Source organism: Bos grunniens, chromosome 14, assembly GCF_055505025.1.
Source record: "Bos grunniens cultivar Pamir isolate PY7600 chromosome 14, Bosgru_T2T1.0, whole genome shotgun sequence".
Taxonomy (NCBI): domain Eukaryota; kingdom Metazoa; phylum Chordata; class Mammalia; order Artiodactyla; family Bovidae; genus Bos; species Bos grunniens.
Window position 1 is genome coordinate 82946926 of NC_141178.1, and position 13365 is coordinate 82960290.

Here is a 13365-nt window from a genome sequence, read left to right on the forward strand (position 1 = left end):
TACCAGCTGGCACAGAAGGCTCTCCAGTCCTGCATTCTAAGCCCCACAGGAATCCTAAGGGGCCTTGGAGGCCTCAACAACTCACTCTTCCTCACCAGTCACACCGGATCCGGGGAGGAACCACTAGTGACACAATGCTGCCCAGACCGGAGAGTAAGGCGGCCAGGGGTGGGCCAGGGGCGCAGCTCCCTGGGGGAGTGTGTCCTGGGGCCTGGCAGGGCCCAGGTCTCTCTCCAGTGTGTGTGTGTGTGTGTGTGTGGTGGATGCCCTTCCAGAGCTGGAGGGAGAGGGACAGGGTTAAGGGAAGAAACCCCACCTCCTTCCTAGACATGGACAGATGCGCGCAGCGTTTCCCACAGGTGACTGCACAGGGTTTCCCACAGGTGAAACGAGCACAAGGTCACAAGAGCAGGGCCAGGACGGCCACTGGGACCTCTTCCCTGGATGGTTCCAGGCTGGCACTTTCATACCCATGGGGATAACTCAAAAAGAGGAGGCAGAGTGGAGATGATGGGGGACCAGGTATCCCCCCCCAGCGGAGGAGACAATGCATGTGTTAGGGCTCGACCTGGGCATGGCACTTGCAACTGAGAGCTAAGTGAGAAGGGGATGGGAGGGGCAGATAGAGGGGTGGGCCCACATGGCCACACCAGGGACACAGGCCCAGCACGCTCCCTGAATGCACCCACCCACAGGGCCCAGACCAGGACAGACAAGAGCCAGAGAGCTGGAATCTCAGTCTTTATTGGCTGCAAGGCCACACAGGCTCAGGCCAGGGCTCAGATCTTGTTGAAAGCAGCAATGTCGACGCTCTGCACCTGCAGGGAGGGAGGCTGGTGGTCACACAGGGCCTTGTTTCCCAAAGTCCCACACGCCTGGCCAGGGGTTCACGTGGGACACCCCTGCACCCCCGAGTGCGCCCCCTCACTCACGTGCTCCTCGAACTTGGTGATCTCCTCTTCCAGCTGGTCTGTCCCCACCTTGTCATCCTCCACCACACACTGGATCTGCAGTTTGCGGATGCCGTAGCCCACAGGCACCAGCTTGGAGCTCCCCCAGACCAACCCGTCCAGCTGGACGGAGCGCACACAGGCCTCCAGTTGGGCCATGTCCGTCTCGTCATCCCACTGAGGCGAGAGGGAAGGAGCACAGGCCGAGTTTACACTTGCCCTGCCCGTCGCTGACCCCTCCAGGGCCCCAGGCATGGGGAGGGTAGGGGAAGGTCAGATGTGAGCCACTCACAGGCTTCACATCCAGGAGGATGGAGGACTTGGCCACCAGGGCAGGCTTCTTGGCCTTCTTCTCTGCGTACTGCCGCAGCCTCTCCTCCCGCAGCCGGGTAGCCTCCTTGTCCTCCTCCTCGTCGCTACCGAACAGGTCAATGTCGTCATCCTCATCATCCTCCGTGGCAGTGGCCGCCTTCCTGCTGGGTGGCTCCACTTGGCGCATGGGAGACACGTGCTGCCGTAGTGGGGGGAGCGTGTGTGGAGGCTGAGACCCCCGAAGGCAGGACCCCAGGCCCCTGCCCCTCACTCTGCTGCCTGGGCCAGCCTGCAGAGGGCCCCCCTGCTCCTCAGCGCCAGGCCGGGGGTCCCTGGTGCGGGTGGGCCCTCACCTGGGTCTGTGGAGTGGTGGCCCGGTGGGTAGGCGAGCTCTTCTCCAGGGCGCTCAGCCGTGCCTCCAGCTTGGAGACAGCCTGCTGCAGATCCTGCACCACTGTGGGGGTACAGGGATGCTGGTTGGACGGTGAGGCCCAGGGAGGGACCCCCACCCCATCAGCCCAGGGCCTCACCCCCTCGCAGGCTCTGGTTCTCCACTTCCAGGCTGGCAATCCGGGTGACCAGCTCACTGTGATCTCCACTGGGCCCGCTAGAGGCCCCGGGGCCTGAGCTCTGCAAGGCAGAAGGAGGTGGGGCTCACAGCTTTGCCTGCCCCTTGGGGTCTCCCGTTCACAGCTGTGCTGAAGCAGAGCCCCGAGCTCAACCTAGGGGGAAGCCATGCGAGCTCCAGGCCAAGGTGGCACCACAGCCAAGTGGGAACTCAGCCCAGGAAGCCAGGGGCTCGGGCAGCCCCAACACAGAGGCAGCGAAGAGCTGCTGCCGCCTGTGGGGGTGGAGGGAGGAGGCCAAAGCCTCACAGCTCCAGGGGCGGCCAGACCCAGGGCAGGGGAACCAGGTAGCACAGCCTTGAGCAGGGGACAGCGGGGGAGGGCCCACTGTGGGTGGGAGGACAAACAGGCGGTGCAGGAGCAGCAGCCCGGCCCTGCCTCCCCAGGCCACACGGCTGCCCGGCTTGCAAAGCTCCAGTGATACAGCGACCCAGCCCAGCTGCCGGCCTGCTGCGCTCCTCCCTGAAGGGGAGCCCCTGTCATCTATCCCAGGTGGCACTGCCCAGGGACCTCACCCACAGGGCGCCTTGGCTCAAGCCAGAGCTAAACACCAGGAGCCAGCATGCGGTCACGTGCACCCTGCACCCCAATGGAACGGCTCCCAGGACAGGTGCCTGGTCGTTTTCAGATGGCTGCTGCCTGCCTCCAGCATCCAGTCACGAGAAACCTGGGGCATTGGGCCTGCCCACCAAGCACCATTTGGAAGCCACATGATTCCTCCATGCCCTGCACACCCCCAGAGGCTGACAGACGCTGGCTCCCTGTTCCAGGGCCAGCGGGCAGTGTTGGGTTGACGCCATGTCCCATGGGCCATCACTCCCACCACACAGAGAACCACCAGCAGAGCTGGCCAGTGGAGCCTGGTGACGGGAAGGGGCCGCGACCAGCCCCCGGACGCCCCCTCCCCTCGTGTCAGCCCAAGAATTCACCCCAACCACCCCCACCTTCCTACTCTAGTCAGTGGCTGGCTGCCCCGGCCCCCATGGCTGACCACCCTCAGCACATCTCCGCCTCCGGCTCGCATCTCAGCTCGCTCAGCCATTCCCACGAGGGTCCACAGGCCCCCTGGCTTGGGGACGTGATCCAGAACTACTTGCTCCTCGGAAGCCCACCTCCCTCCAGGGCTCCACAATGACCAGGCCAGGTCCTCCCTCCTGGAGGATCTGCGCCCACAAAGCGGATCACACAGGTCCTGGAGCCTCGAGGCAGCTGCAGCCTCAAACCTTTGCCCTGCTGTGCCTGCCGCCCGGCCCTGAGAACCTCCCAACACAGCCCTGGCGACAACACTGACGGGTCCCCAAGGTGCGGGTTCCGGGCCATAAGGACACCACCGCTCAGCGCAGACCAAGCAATAGGCCACCCTACGGCCTCCAGGCCCCAGGCCTAGCCTCCCACCCTGACCGAGGAGGAAGCCATGGGCTCAGTGAGGCGGCCATTCCACGACGGTGGGGCGCGGGCAGTGCCACCCGAGATTCTGCACCTGGAAGTCTGTGTCCCTGCCAGCAGCCTGGCTGGCACCAGCAGCCCCCAGGAACCTCTGGAGCCCTGGTGTGTGCTGGGCCTGTCTGCTCCAACCCAAGCCCAGTGCTGGGCCGGCACCCTTTCCGGGCGGCTGGAGGCCCCACCACAGGGTTTCAGGGTGGGGGACACTGTCAACAGTGGGGTCCTCACAGGGGTGATCAGTTCCAACGGGGTCATGAGAGGGGTCCCAACCCAGTGACTGGTGTCCTTGCCAACAGAGATTTGTTCACAGAAAGAAGACGGAAAGACACAAGAAGAAGACAGCCACCAACACTCTGAGGCCTCTCCTGAGAGCCTCAGAAGGAACCCACCCCATCCACACCTTCCGCTCCGACTGACCCTCCAGGTCGTCAAAACAAGTTTGTGTTGTTTCGGTCACCTGGTGCGTGATGCTTTGTCATTACAGAGTACAGAGCCAGCTCGAAGTCCCCTGACCCTGTGAAAAGTGACCCCAGGGCAGAGGGTCTGAGGAGCTGGACGGGCAGGCTACCCTGGATTTTCCCAGTTGGCCCGATGTCGTCACAAAGGGCCCCATCAGGGAAAGGCAGGAGAGATGGAAAGAAACGAGATGGAAACGGGTGTCAGAGTCCCGACACCGCTGGCTGGAAACCACAGGCCAAGGCATGTGGGCAGCTTCTCAAAGCTAGAAAAGGCAGGAAGGTGGGTTCTCTCCTGCAGTCTCCAGGAGCAGCACAGCTCTGTGGACAGTGAGGCGGAGGCCGGACACTACCCTGCGGCCCTGAGCGGGCGAGCAGCAGGACTGCCATCCCCGAGGGCCGTGCCCCAGCCAGGCTAGGGACAGAGCTGGATGGGGCTGTGCCCCGCTCCTGACCTCAGGTGGGCCGGGAGGCCACGCTGGGCTGCAGGCCCCTCTCTGGGCCTCCAATCAAGATGGTAGCTTCACACCCTGTGAAAGCTTCACGCTGGGAAAGACTGAAGGCGGGAGAAGGGGACGACAGAGGATGAGATGGTTGGATGGCATCACTGACTCAATGGACATGAGCTCGAGCAAGCTCCGGGAGATGGTGAAGGACAGGGAGGCCTGGCGTGCTGCAGTCCACAGGGTCGCAAAGAGCCGGACACCACTGAGTGCCTGAACGACCATGACGACACCGTGACCCACCCCTCCGGGGACAGCCACAGCTGACAGGAAGGAGGAAGCAGGGCAGGAGCCAGGACGCAGGCAGCCGCAGGCCTGGGGCGGCAGGAGCAGCCACCGCAAGGCGGGCAGCGCCGGGTGACCGCCAGCTCCGTGAGGCCGTGGGCGGTGCGGTGGGCAGCCCTGCACGCCTCACCCCAAGGTGCCCTGAAGGCCATGCTGGGGGAAATGCCAGACAGGCCGCCTGGTGTGAGGGCAGTACTCACTCCAGCCAGAGACTTCTGGATGTTTTCTCTGGCTCGCGCGATGTCACGGAGGATCACACTGGCGCCATTCTCCTGCAGACAGTGCAGAGAGAACCTGTCTGTCGTTTTTCAATTAAAATTTTTTCTACAAATAAGCAAACCTCAGCTACCCCAAAGCCCAAGTGCAGCAGCCCCTACCTGGCGTGAGGAGCCAGCTACGGGCCCATTCATCTGCTCATAGAACTTCCTTTCTGCATCATCGTATTTGAACTTGTCAAACCAGATCTTCTCATGCATGAGGAAGTTTGTGGCCATTTTTCTGTTGAAGAGAAGAGAGACTAAGACCGACCGGGAGGAGAGGCTGCCCGTGCCAAGGCCCTAGGACCTGCCCGCACGCGTGCCCTTCCAACGGCCTGGACCCCAAGGGAGCAGGGCAAGCTGTCCAGTCCTGGGTGGCAAGGGCTCCAGGTCCCAGAACAGGACACCAGAGGTTCTCAGTGTGGGCCACAACGAGCCTGGGACCCCTCCAACCCCAAGCCTGCTGTATGGACTCCTTTCAGGGCTAAGGCCAGTGGTCTCCAGGCCAGTCCCTAAGACCAGCGACTCTCAAAGCATGGCCAGGGACCTCTGGGGGTCACCAAGGTCCTCCCCTTGCCCACCATGTATCTGTTCAAGGCTGGACTGGTCAGACAATACACACCCACACACTGAATGCACAGCAGGTTTAGGAATCCAGCTGTCTCCTATTAAGCCACACACAAGATTTGCAAAAATACAAAATAAGGCCAACCTACTTCACTGAATATTTGTTACAGAAAAACTTTCTCACATGAGTGTCAGCGATGTGTAACGAGATTCTTATCTGTCCACTAGTAAGTAACGCATTTAACTACTACAGTGGGACAACCAAGAGAGAGAACAAACTCTAACACCCCGAGACCAGTAAGTGTGAGTCCGGCTGCTCCAGGTGGGCCTGTGAGCTGGATCCAGCGCGTTCAAGGCTGCAGCCGGCAGCTTCTCCACCACTCGGCAGGGCAGGGGAACCGCCAGACCTGGGCCACGGCCCAGACTCCATAAGCAAAGTCCGCTGCTCAGGGCTGCCCGTCCCTCAGCCAGTGCACAGAACAGGACCCGATCCTGCCAACACTCTTTGCTGCAGATCCCTGGCCACCACCAGACCTCGGTGACGAGAGGGGTGGGACCCTGAGACCCCCCCAACCCTCCCCGAGAGGCACCGTGAAGACTGTTTTAGACCCACACCTTGCCTCCAGCCTTCTGGGGAACATCTGACCACAACAGACCCCACACCAAGGCCAAGACCCTATTCAAACCAGCATGTCCACGCCCTCTGAGGGGCAGAGGGGCTCCTGCCAGAGTCTGGGGTCCAAGGAGCTCTCTCCACATACCCGTTGGCCCTCTGCACCCCAGGCCCTCCCCCTACTGTTGCGCCTCCAGGCTGCCTGGGGTCCACCTGTCTCTGCCCACGTGCCTAAGCCCCGCAGGCTAGCAGACCCCTTCCTCGGCCGGGCCCTGGCCCCCAGAGATCAGCTGGCACTGCACAAAATCATTCTGGGGCCAGACCCCTGGATCCACAGGCAGGAGGCAAGTCGGCCTTGTCCAGTGGGCGTCTTTCAGACTCAGGCGGAGCACCAGAGATGCCCACCTCATCTCAGGTGGCTTCAGATGAGGGAGGCGGGGAGACGGCAGAAGGGGTGGGGGGCTGAGCCCAGTGGGGCTCAGAGACGAGGACCCACCATTGCACGCCCCCGCCCCCACCTGTGACTGTCAGGGAGGACTCTGCAAGCTGCCCGGCCAGAGGGGAAACACCGCACAGGCCACATTTGGGCCCACCCCAACCCCGTGGGGGTGACCAGGATGTAGTGGCCCCCAAGCGGAGCCCAGAGGCGGCAGTGCCCAGGGCAGAGCCCTATCCCTGCACAGCCGCTTGGGTAGCCCACTTGGCCGGGCCGGCAGTCTTGGGATGAGCCCTGCCAGGGTGGGAGCAGGGAGGGGTTGCATGCTGGCCTGGGAAGCCCAGGCGCCCAGCCGGCACGCTTCTCCTACTTGGGTCTCAGGCTAGACATGGATGGGCCCGGCCGGGCACCGGGTCGGTGAGCCAAGGACGCAGCTTCGAGACGCCAGGCCATGCGCAGGGCCTCGGCCGCGTGGTGGCGGCACTCCGCGCTGTCGTAGGTGGGCTTGCTGAGCCAGGGGGCCTCGGCGTCCTTGTGTAGGAAGTACCAGTAGGGCAGGGCACAGGGGGCCTCCCCGTCGGCCCGCCGCGGCCCGGGCCGCTTGCTTCCCGCAGCGTTACGGCCCCTCCGGTCTCTGCGGCCCCGCCGGGCACCCTCCGCCTGGCTGGCTCGCTCCTGCAGGCGCACCTTCCCGGGGGGATGGCCGTCAAACAGGGCCTCGTAGAAGCCCCTCTCGGCTGCATCGTAGCGGGGTTTCTCCAGCCACACCTCCCGCACCAGCGCCTGCAGGCTGCCCAGTGGCGGCTGGCCATTGGCTGGTGGACCAGGCTGGCGGACAAGGTGCAGATCGAGGGCGGCCGCCCGCTGGCCCGTGTCAGGAGCCCCCGGTGCACCACTCCCCTCTGTGGCCAGCAGCAGGGCCTGAGACCACTCCACAAATGCCCGCTCAGCCTGGTCGAAGGACGACTTGTTGACCCAGATGCCCCAGGTCACGTGGTGGCAGGCCACCTGGCTCCCGTGGGTGCAGGGGGCCCCAGGTGCCAGGGCGGGATGCTGAGCTGCCTGGGCGGCCGCGTCAGCTAGCCTCTGGCGGTACAAGTTCTCCGCCTGGTCGAAAAGCGGCTTGTCCAGCCAGACATGGTCGGCCGAGAGGCCCACGAGGGCCAGGTCCGCCTGGCCGAGCCAGCCCTTTGGGGAGCGCTTCCTCTTTTTCTGCAGTGGCTTCTTCCCGTCGAGGTTGTTCCCGGGCTCGTTCCCGCCGCCGCTGTCTGCCTCGTCCTCCTGACCTGGCCCGTTCACGGCCAGCGTCTCGGCCAGGAGCTGCTGGGCGGCGGCTCTCGTGGCCTCGTGCTCATAGAACCTCCGCTCGGCTTCCCCATACTTCTGCTTGTCCTCCCAGACGGTCTCCAGGGCGCAGGAGGACTTCAAGCTCCTCATCTTGCGTGCAGCATTAAAAAGCAAGCACAAGAGGGCAGTTGCAACATGGCCCCTCCCGGTCGGCCCTCCCTGCTCGGCCTCCCAAATGGGGTGCCCTGGGGCAGCATGCACAAGGAGCTCGGAAGGCATTCAACACGCATGTGCAGGGCCATGGCCGGGGGTGGGGTGGGGTGGGGTGGGCACGTGTGCGTGTGTGTTGTCCTAACTGCAAAACTTGTCTCATCCAACAAGTACCCAGGCTGTCTCCAAGAGGTCCAGAGAACACTTTCCAAACCTCTTTGGTAACGGAAACCTTTCCTGTGAACCCCAAAAATGGCCACCAGGTAAAACACAGGACACGCTCAGCTAATCTGACTTTGACGTCGACAGCAAATAATCTTGAGAATAAGTCTGTCCCATGTAACTGTTGAGACTCCCACTGAAAAGTGAGTTGCTGTTCATCTGAAATTTTAACTGGACGTCCTGTGCTTTCACTAGGCCTGGCCAAACCCCCTAAGGTACCAGGGCTTCTGTTCTACGGAAATGACTTGGTGGTCTCAGAAGTTGGCCCCGCACGGAAACCCCGCCTGACCTGAGTCCCCCACCCACATGGCCACACTGCCATCCTGAGCAGGCCCTGTTCCAAAGGGGAACTGGAAGATCGGGGACAAAGGGCAGCCAGGAGCAGAGGGTGAGAGCTCACCCCCGTGGAGGCCAAATCCGGGGACACAGCAGGGAATCACTATCTAAAAGGGAAGGTACCCAGTGGCCAGGCAGAACCTGGTCACCCCGTCTCCAGAGCAATGGGCAATCAGCCCCACCATGGGTGCACTTCGAGGGGCCGCCCAGGAACCTGAGTCCTGTCCCTGCGCTTCAGCACCTTTTGGTTAAGGGGCTCTGTCACCAGAACACTGGGAGGCGGACTTGGGGCTCCGCACCTCCCGCCATGGCCTCTGCACAAGCTGCTGCTGCAGCCCGATCCTGCTGCTGGCGTGGGGTCCCCTGTTCTGCTCTGGGGCATCAGGTTCCTCAAAGACTGGACCCTGCCCAGGCAGCCCAGAACGCTAAAGCACCCTCCACAACCAGAAGCAGCCCCGCCCAGGAAGCCGGCCTGCTCTTGGGATGCACCAGGGGCCCCAAGCCCACACCAGACCGGCCAGTTCTCGAGTGGGGCTGGACTGGCCAAGGTCTCCATGCCCCTCAGATCCTACTCTGAACCCTGTGCTGGAAGCAGAGGCACCAGGCCAACTGGGCCAGGGGCTGGGCAGCTGTCCCCCAGAATGTCCCATGTCCCCTGCCGCCACGTGTGGTCTGTGGAGCCCTCACCCAGGATGAGGCCCCAGGGGGAGACTGTCACATCGCCCTGATGGCACACCCTCCCTGCCACTCCCTGCAGCGTCTATAGCCCTTTCCTAACACCACCCCCCGCAACCAAAACCCGATTCCAATTACCCTGCAACGCACAGGCTAAGTCCCGACCTGCCCAGAACTTCAGGGAGACCCCTGTACTCTGAGGGGTGGGGGCCCCAGGCTTAGAGGGGTCCCTGGCTGCCCCCTCGAGCCTCCCCCAGGGCGGCAGCGGCACTTACCGAGGCCAGGATGACGGCAGAGGCAGTGCTGGGGGGCAGAGCCGGGTGCCCAGGGGGCAGGGGCATTGTGACATCACCCACTGTCCCCAGGGGCTGCAGGCCTACCAGGCTGGGCCTGTCTGCCCTCCCCTACAGACCCTCACACAGAAGCCTTGCCCACCAGGCTGAAGCCCTGCCTGAACCTAGCGGCCTAGACACATAGCTCCTCACATCAGGCCAGGCTCCACCTGGAGCCCTCTGAGCCACTGCTCCGGGCAAGGGAGCCATTTTTGAACATGTCCGAGAGCCAGGCTGGCCAGGTTGGTGGTGGCGCCCTGCCCTCCCACAGGTGGAGGAACGCAGGCTGATCCCTCCTCGGGTACCCCCTACTGCTCGGGCTGGGGCTGGCTCGGCCTGGGACAGAGCAGAGGCTACCCCCAGGCCCAGCCTCCACTCCAGATGAGGTCAGGGGCCCCGGAGGTGTCAGGATGCAGCAGGCATGGGGGCTGAGCTGCGGTGCCCAGGCGCCTGGGGCAGGAGGGTACTTACTTTCCCTTTGGTCTCCTAGGACAGCATGAAGAGAAAGCAGCAAGGTTAGAGGTGGTCTGACAGGGTGGCCCGAGCAGGCTGGGGGCCTTTGCTGAAGCTGCTTGGTGAGGCGGCGTGGAGGCAAGTTTGGAGGAGAAAGACAGCCAGAGCTCACCCCCAAATCCCTGTTCAGTTCAGTTCAGTCGCTCAGTCGTGTCCTACTCTTTGCGACCTCATGGACCGCAGCGCGCCAGGCCTTCCTGTCCATCACCAACTCCCGGAGTTTACCCAAACTCATGTCTGTTGAGTCGGTGATGCCATCCAGTCATCTCATCCTCTGTCGTCCCCTTCTCTTCCCGCCTCCAACCCGCCCAAATCCCAGGGGGTGGCCAAGTCCATGCTTGGGGGCAGCGCTGCTCCATCGTCACTCAAAATGGGCCGGTCCTGGGGTTCCTGGGCCTGGAGCCCCCACAGCACCAAGGCCCCAGCTGGGCTCTGCCCTGAGCCCACCTGGGTGTGAGCCAGCACCTCCAGTACCCCACTGTCCATGGGGAGCGGGGTGGGGATCCCCCACTCCACAGGGTCCAGGCCTCTGGACCAAGTGCAAGGTGACAAGGACCCCACCGAAGGGCCCTACATGGGCACTCAGGCCCAGTGCCCATGCCGGACAGGGCCTCTCCCTCGGGGCCACTGTTGGGGCAGGGGCAAAAGCCCCGGTGGGCAGGGTGCCACTGTCCCCGCAGGCCTCTCGGGGACAAAAGGATGGATGGGGCGCCCGGCCCTGAGCCGGCAAGGGGCGGCAGCCCAGGAGCCAAGGACCCGGCCAGCCCTGCCCCCAGGCCCCTGCCATCCCCCCAGGTCATGCCATGCTGTGGCCAGCACTAGAGCGCCAACATGAGGTCAGCAGCACATGGGGTACACCAGGAACCTCAGGGGGCGTGCCACAAGGCTCTGGGAGGAGGAACCACACGGGCCAGCCACCCTGGCAAGGCCGACCACATGGTGCGGGCCAGCTGGTCAAGCCGGTGTCTGGACAGGGATGCTGGAGGGCGGGGCGCCAGGGTATCTCATGACAGTTGGACCGCTGACTCGCCTGCAGGGCCAAGGGCAGGCTGCTGGCCACTGAGGCCGGTCGAGACCTCTTGCACGAGAGGGGCTGCGAGGGCTGCCAGGCCCCGGGGTCAAGGCAGTGAAGCAGCTCACCCCTGCCCCGCAGCCCAGGCCCGGGGAGTGAGTGAGTACCCCGGCTCTGCCCAGCGGACTGTCTCCAAAGCAGGGCCAGGCTGGGGCTCCGCCCAGCGGGAGGGCGTTCCTGCAGTGCCAGAGGGACCCTGTAGCGGCCCCGCCCAGAACACTCTGGCCGCAGGGTCCTGAAGGTGAGGACACCACGGTGGGGGGCCCACAAGCCCCTGGATGAAAGGAGGTTTCCAGGTAACCCAGGGCTCACACGGCCCCATCGCAGCCACACACAGAGGGGCTCCCAGGTCATCCACCTGGGGGTCAAAGCGCTCCGCCCACCTTCCACAGGAAGTGGGAATCGGGGTGAGGTGTGTGCAAACAGGGCCCTTGGCTGGTATGGCCTGACGGAGAGCTGCCGAACAGAGCACGCTGTGTGTACGGGGTCCAGGAGGGAGGGTGAGGGCAGCTATGCCCCGGGGCAACTGCACTGCCATGATGCCCCCTGCCCTTCCCTAGGGGTGACTGCCACAGCCCCAAGTCCCTCCTCAGATGCTTTCCCACCTGACTCCTGGACAGTCCAGGGGGGGATGCCTGCACCCCAAGACTCAGGCCCCACGCTATGGCTGTCCACGGCACCCCTCCCTGGCCAGCGCCCTGTCTACACTGCAATGCCACAGCCATGGTGCTATTTCTGCCCTGTCTCTGGTGCCCCGTCAATCCACCCTGGCCGCCGGGTCCTGCGCCCCTCCCCCGGGGCGGCTCCAGCAGCATGCACCAGGCACCCGTGACCCCTCACACAGCTGGGGAGCTGGAGGTGGGAGACACATCCCGGGTTAGTGGGTGAGGGCCTGGGACTCCACGTCTCACTTTGACACCAGTCCTTCACACAAATGTCACACTGCTGTCCACCTTGAAATCACACGTCATCTTAAAACATGGGCACAGGGCCAGAGCTCACTTCTTGCCTGCAGCCCCTGGAAACCTGACACCAGGGCACACTGGAGATAAGCTGTGCTGAGCCCTGCGGCCTCACCCAGCTCCCCAGGACAGAGACCAGGGTCAAGCCCTGCAAGGGGCTCTGCCAGGGGATAGGACGAACCCACCCAGGCTCCAGTGAAGCCCACAGCGGCCGCGCTCCAAGGTGAGGAGCTGGAGGGGACCCCCGGCGCTGGCCCAGGACTGACCTTCCTGAGGCGCTGGCCCAGGGCACCTGCTCCTTGGAGTCTGTGTGTCACCCCTTCTCAGCAGACACCTGCGTCTGGAGCTGGGGAGAGTGGTCTCAGGAAGGACGCAGTCACCGCGAGCTCAGCCCACTTACTGGCTGAGGCCTCTCAGAGGAGCTGGGAGTGTCAGAGCTGCTGCTGAAACAAGACCCGGGGCCTCCCGGGCCCCAGGCCCGGCCCACTCCTTCACTCTCCAGGGTCAACTTGCTCTCCTGTCGGACTAGGACCACCCACACAAACGGCTTTCTTGCTCTCGGAGGCACTTTGCTCTGCAAACCTGAGGACGCCTCCAACGGGTCCCCATCCTACTTGGCTCCAGTACAAGCCTCTCCCTTCTTCGTTCCAGCGACACTGCCCACTGCCTGGACCACCTTATCCAAACCTAGCCCCTTCACCACGCTCAGGGAACGCGCTGTTTCAGTCACCCAGCAATCACGTCCTTACGCTTCCCCGCGTCCGTGTACTGTCCAGGCTCTGAGACAGCTTGACGGAGCTTGGGCCCGCGCCTGGCCCCCAGGCCCAGAGCCAGCGTGCATCAGTCAGCTGCTGAACAAACGCGGACAAACGGGAAGCTACAGGCCTGGGCCACAGCTGGGCAAACATCCATGTCACCCACCGAGGCGGGGGGCAGAGCGGCCCCGGCATCCCCGCCGCCGCCCTCCCGCCGGGGCAGCCGCAGAGGTCCGGCGGGCACGTGGCCCGCGCGCCCCGCCCCTCCGCGCGGCCTCCAGCCCGAAGCAGGCCTCGCGCCGCGCACTCCGCGGCACTGCGGCCCGGTCCCCGCCAGCGCAGCGCGGGCCGCCCCTCCCCTGGGCCCGGGGGCCATGCGGCACGAGCCGCGGTACTCACACGCCAGCCAAGGACGCGGCGACCAACGAGGAAGGATCAGCGGCGTGCGACGGCGGAGGAAAGGGAGGGCCACGCGGTCCGCGCACGGGAAGTGAAGCGGCAGGCTCTACCACGCGCCAGGGCGCAGGGGACGCAGCCCGCGCGCACACCCTGCC

The 13365-nt window shown here is 64.2% G+C and overlaps 1 protein-coding gene across 7 annotated transcripts; it reads right to left on the reverse strand.

Annotated features, from left to right (window-relative positions):
• Positions 1-728: 728 nt before the first annotated feature.
• On the reverse strand, positions 729-13275 carry EEF1D (eukaryotic translation elongation factor 1 delta). Of its 7 annotated transcripts, none has more exons than XM_086337634.1 (10): positions 13211-13275; positions 9981-10077; positions 6818-7884; positions 4952-5072; positions 4775-4846; positions 1793-1892; positions 1616-1716; positions 1243-1461; positions 933-1127; positions 729-818 (listed from the first exon to the last, which is right to left on the reverse strand). In XM_086337634.1, the coding sequence occupies exons 3-10, from the start codon at positions 7882-7884 to the stop codon at positions 780-782; spliced, it is 1914 nt and encodes a 637-aa protein (XP_086193760.1). In that variant the 5' UTR covers positions 9981-10077; positions 13211-13275; the 3' UTR covers positions 729-779. The 7 variants fall into 7 exon arrangements, with proteins under 7 accessions (XP_086193760.1, XP_086193758.1, XP_086193761.1 ...); XM_086337632.1 differs by having other exon boundaries at positions 9981-9995; positions 12978-13275; XM_086337635.1 differs by lacking the exon at positions 13211-13275 and adding an exon at positions 12323-12496.
• Positions 13276-13365: the final 90 nt, after the last annotated feature.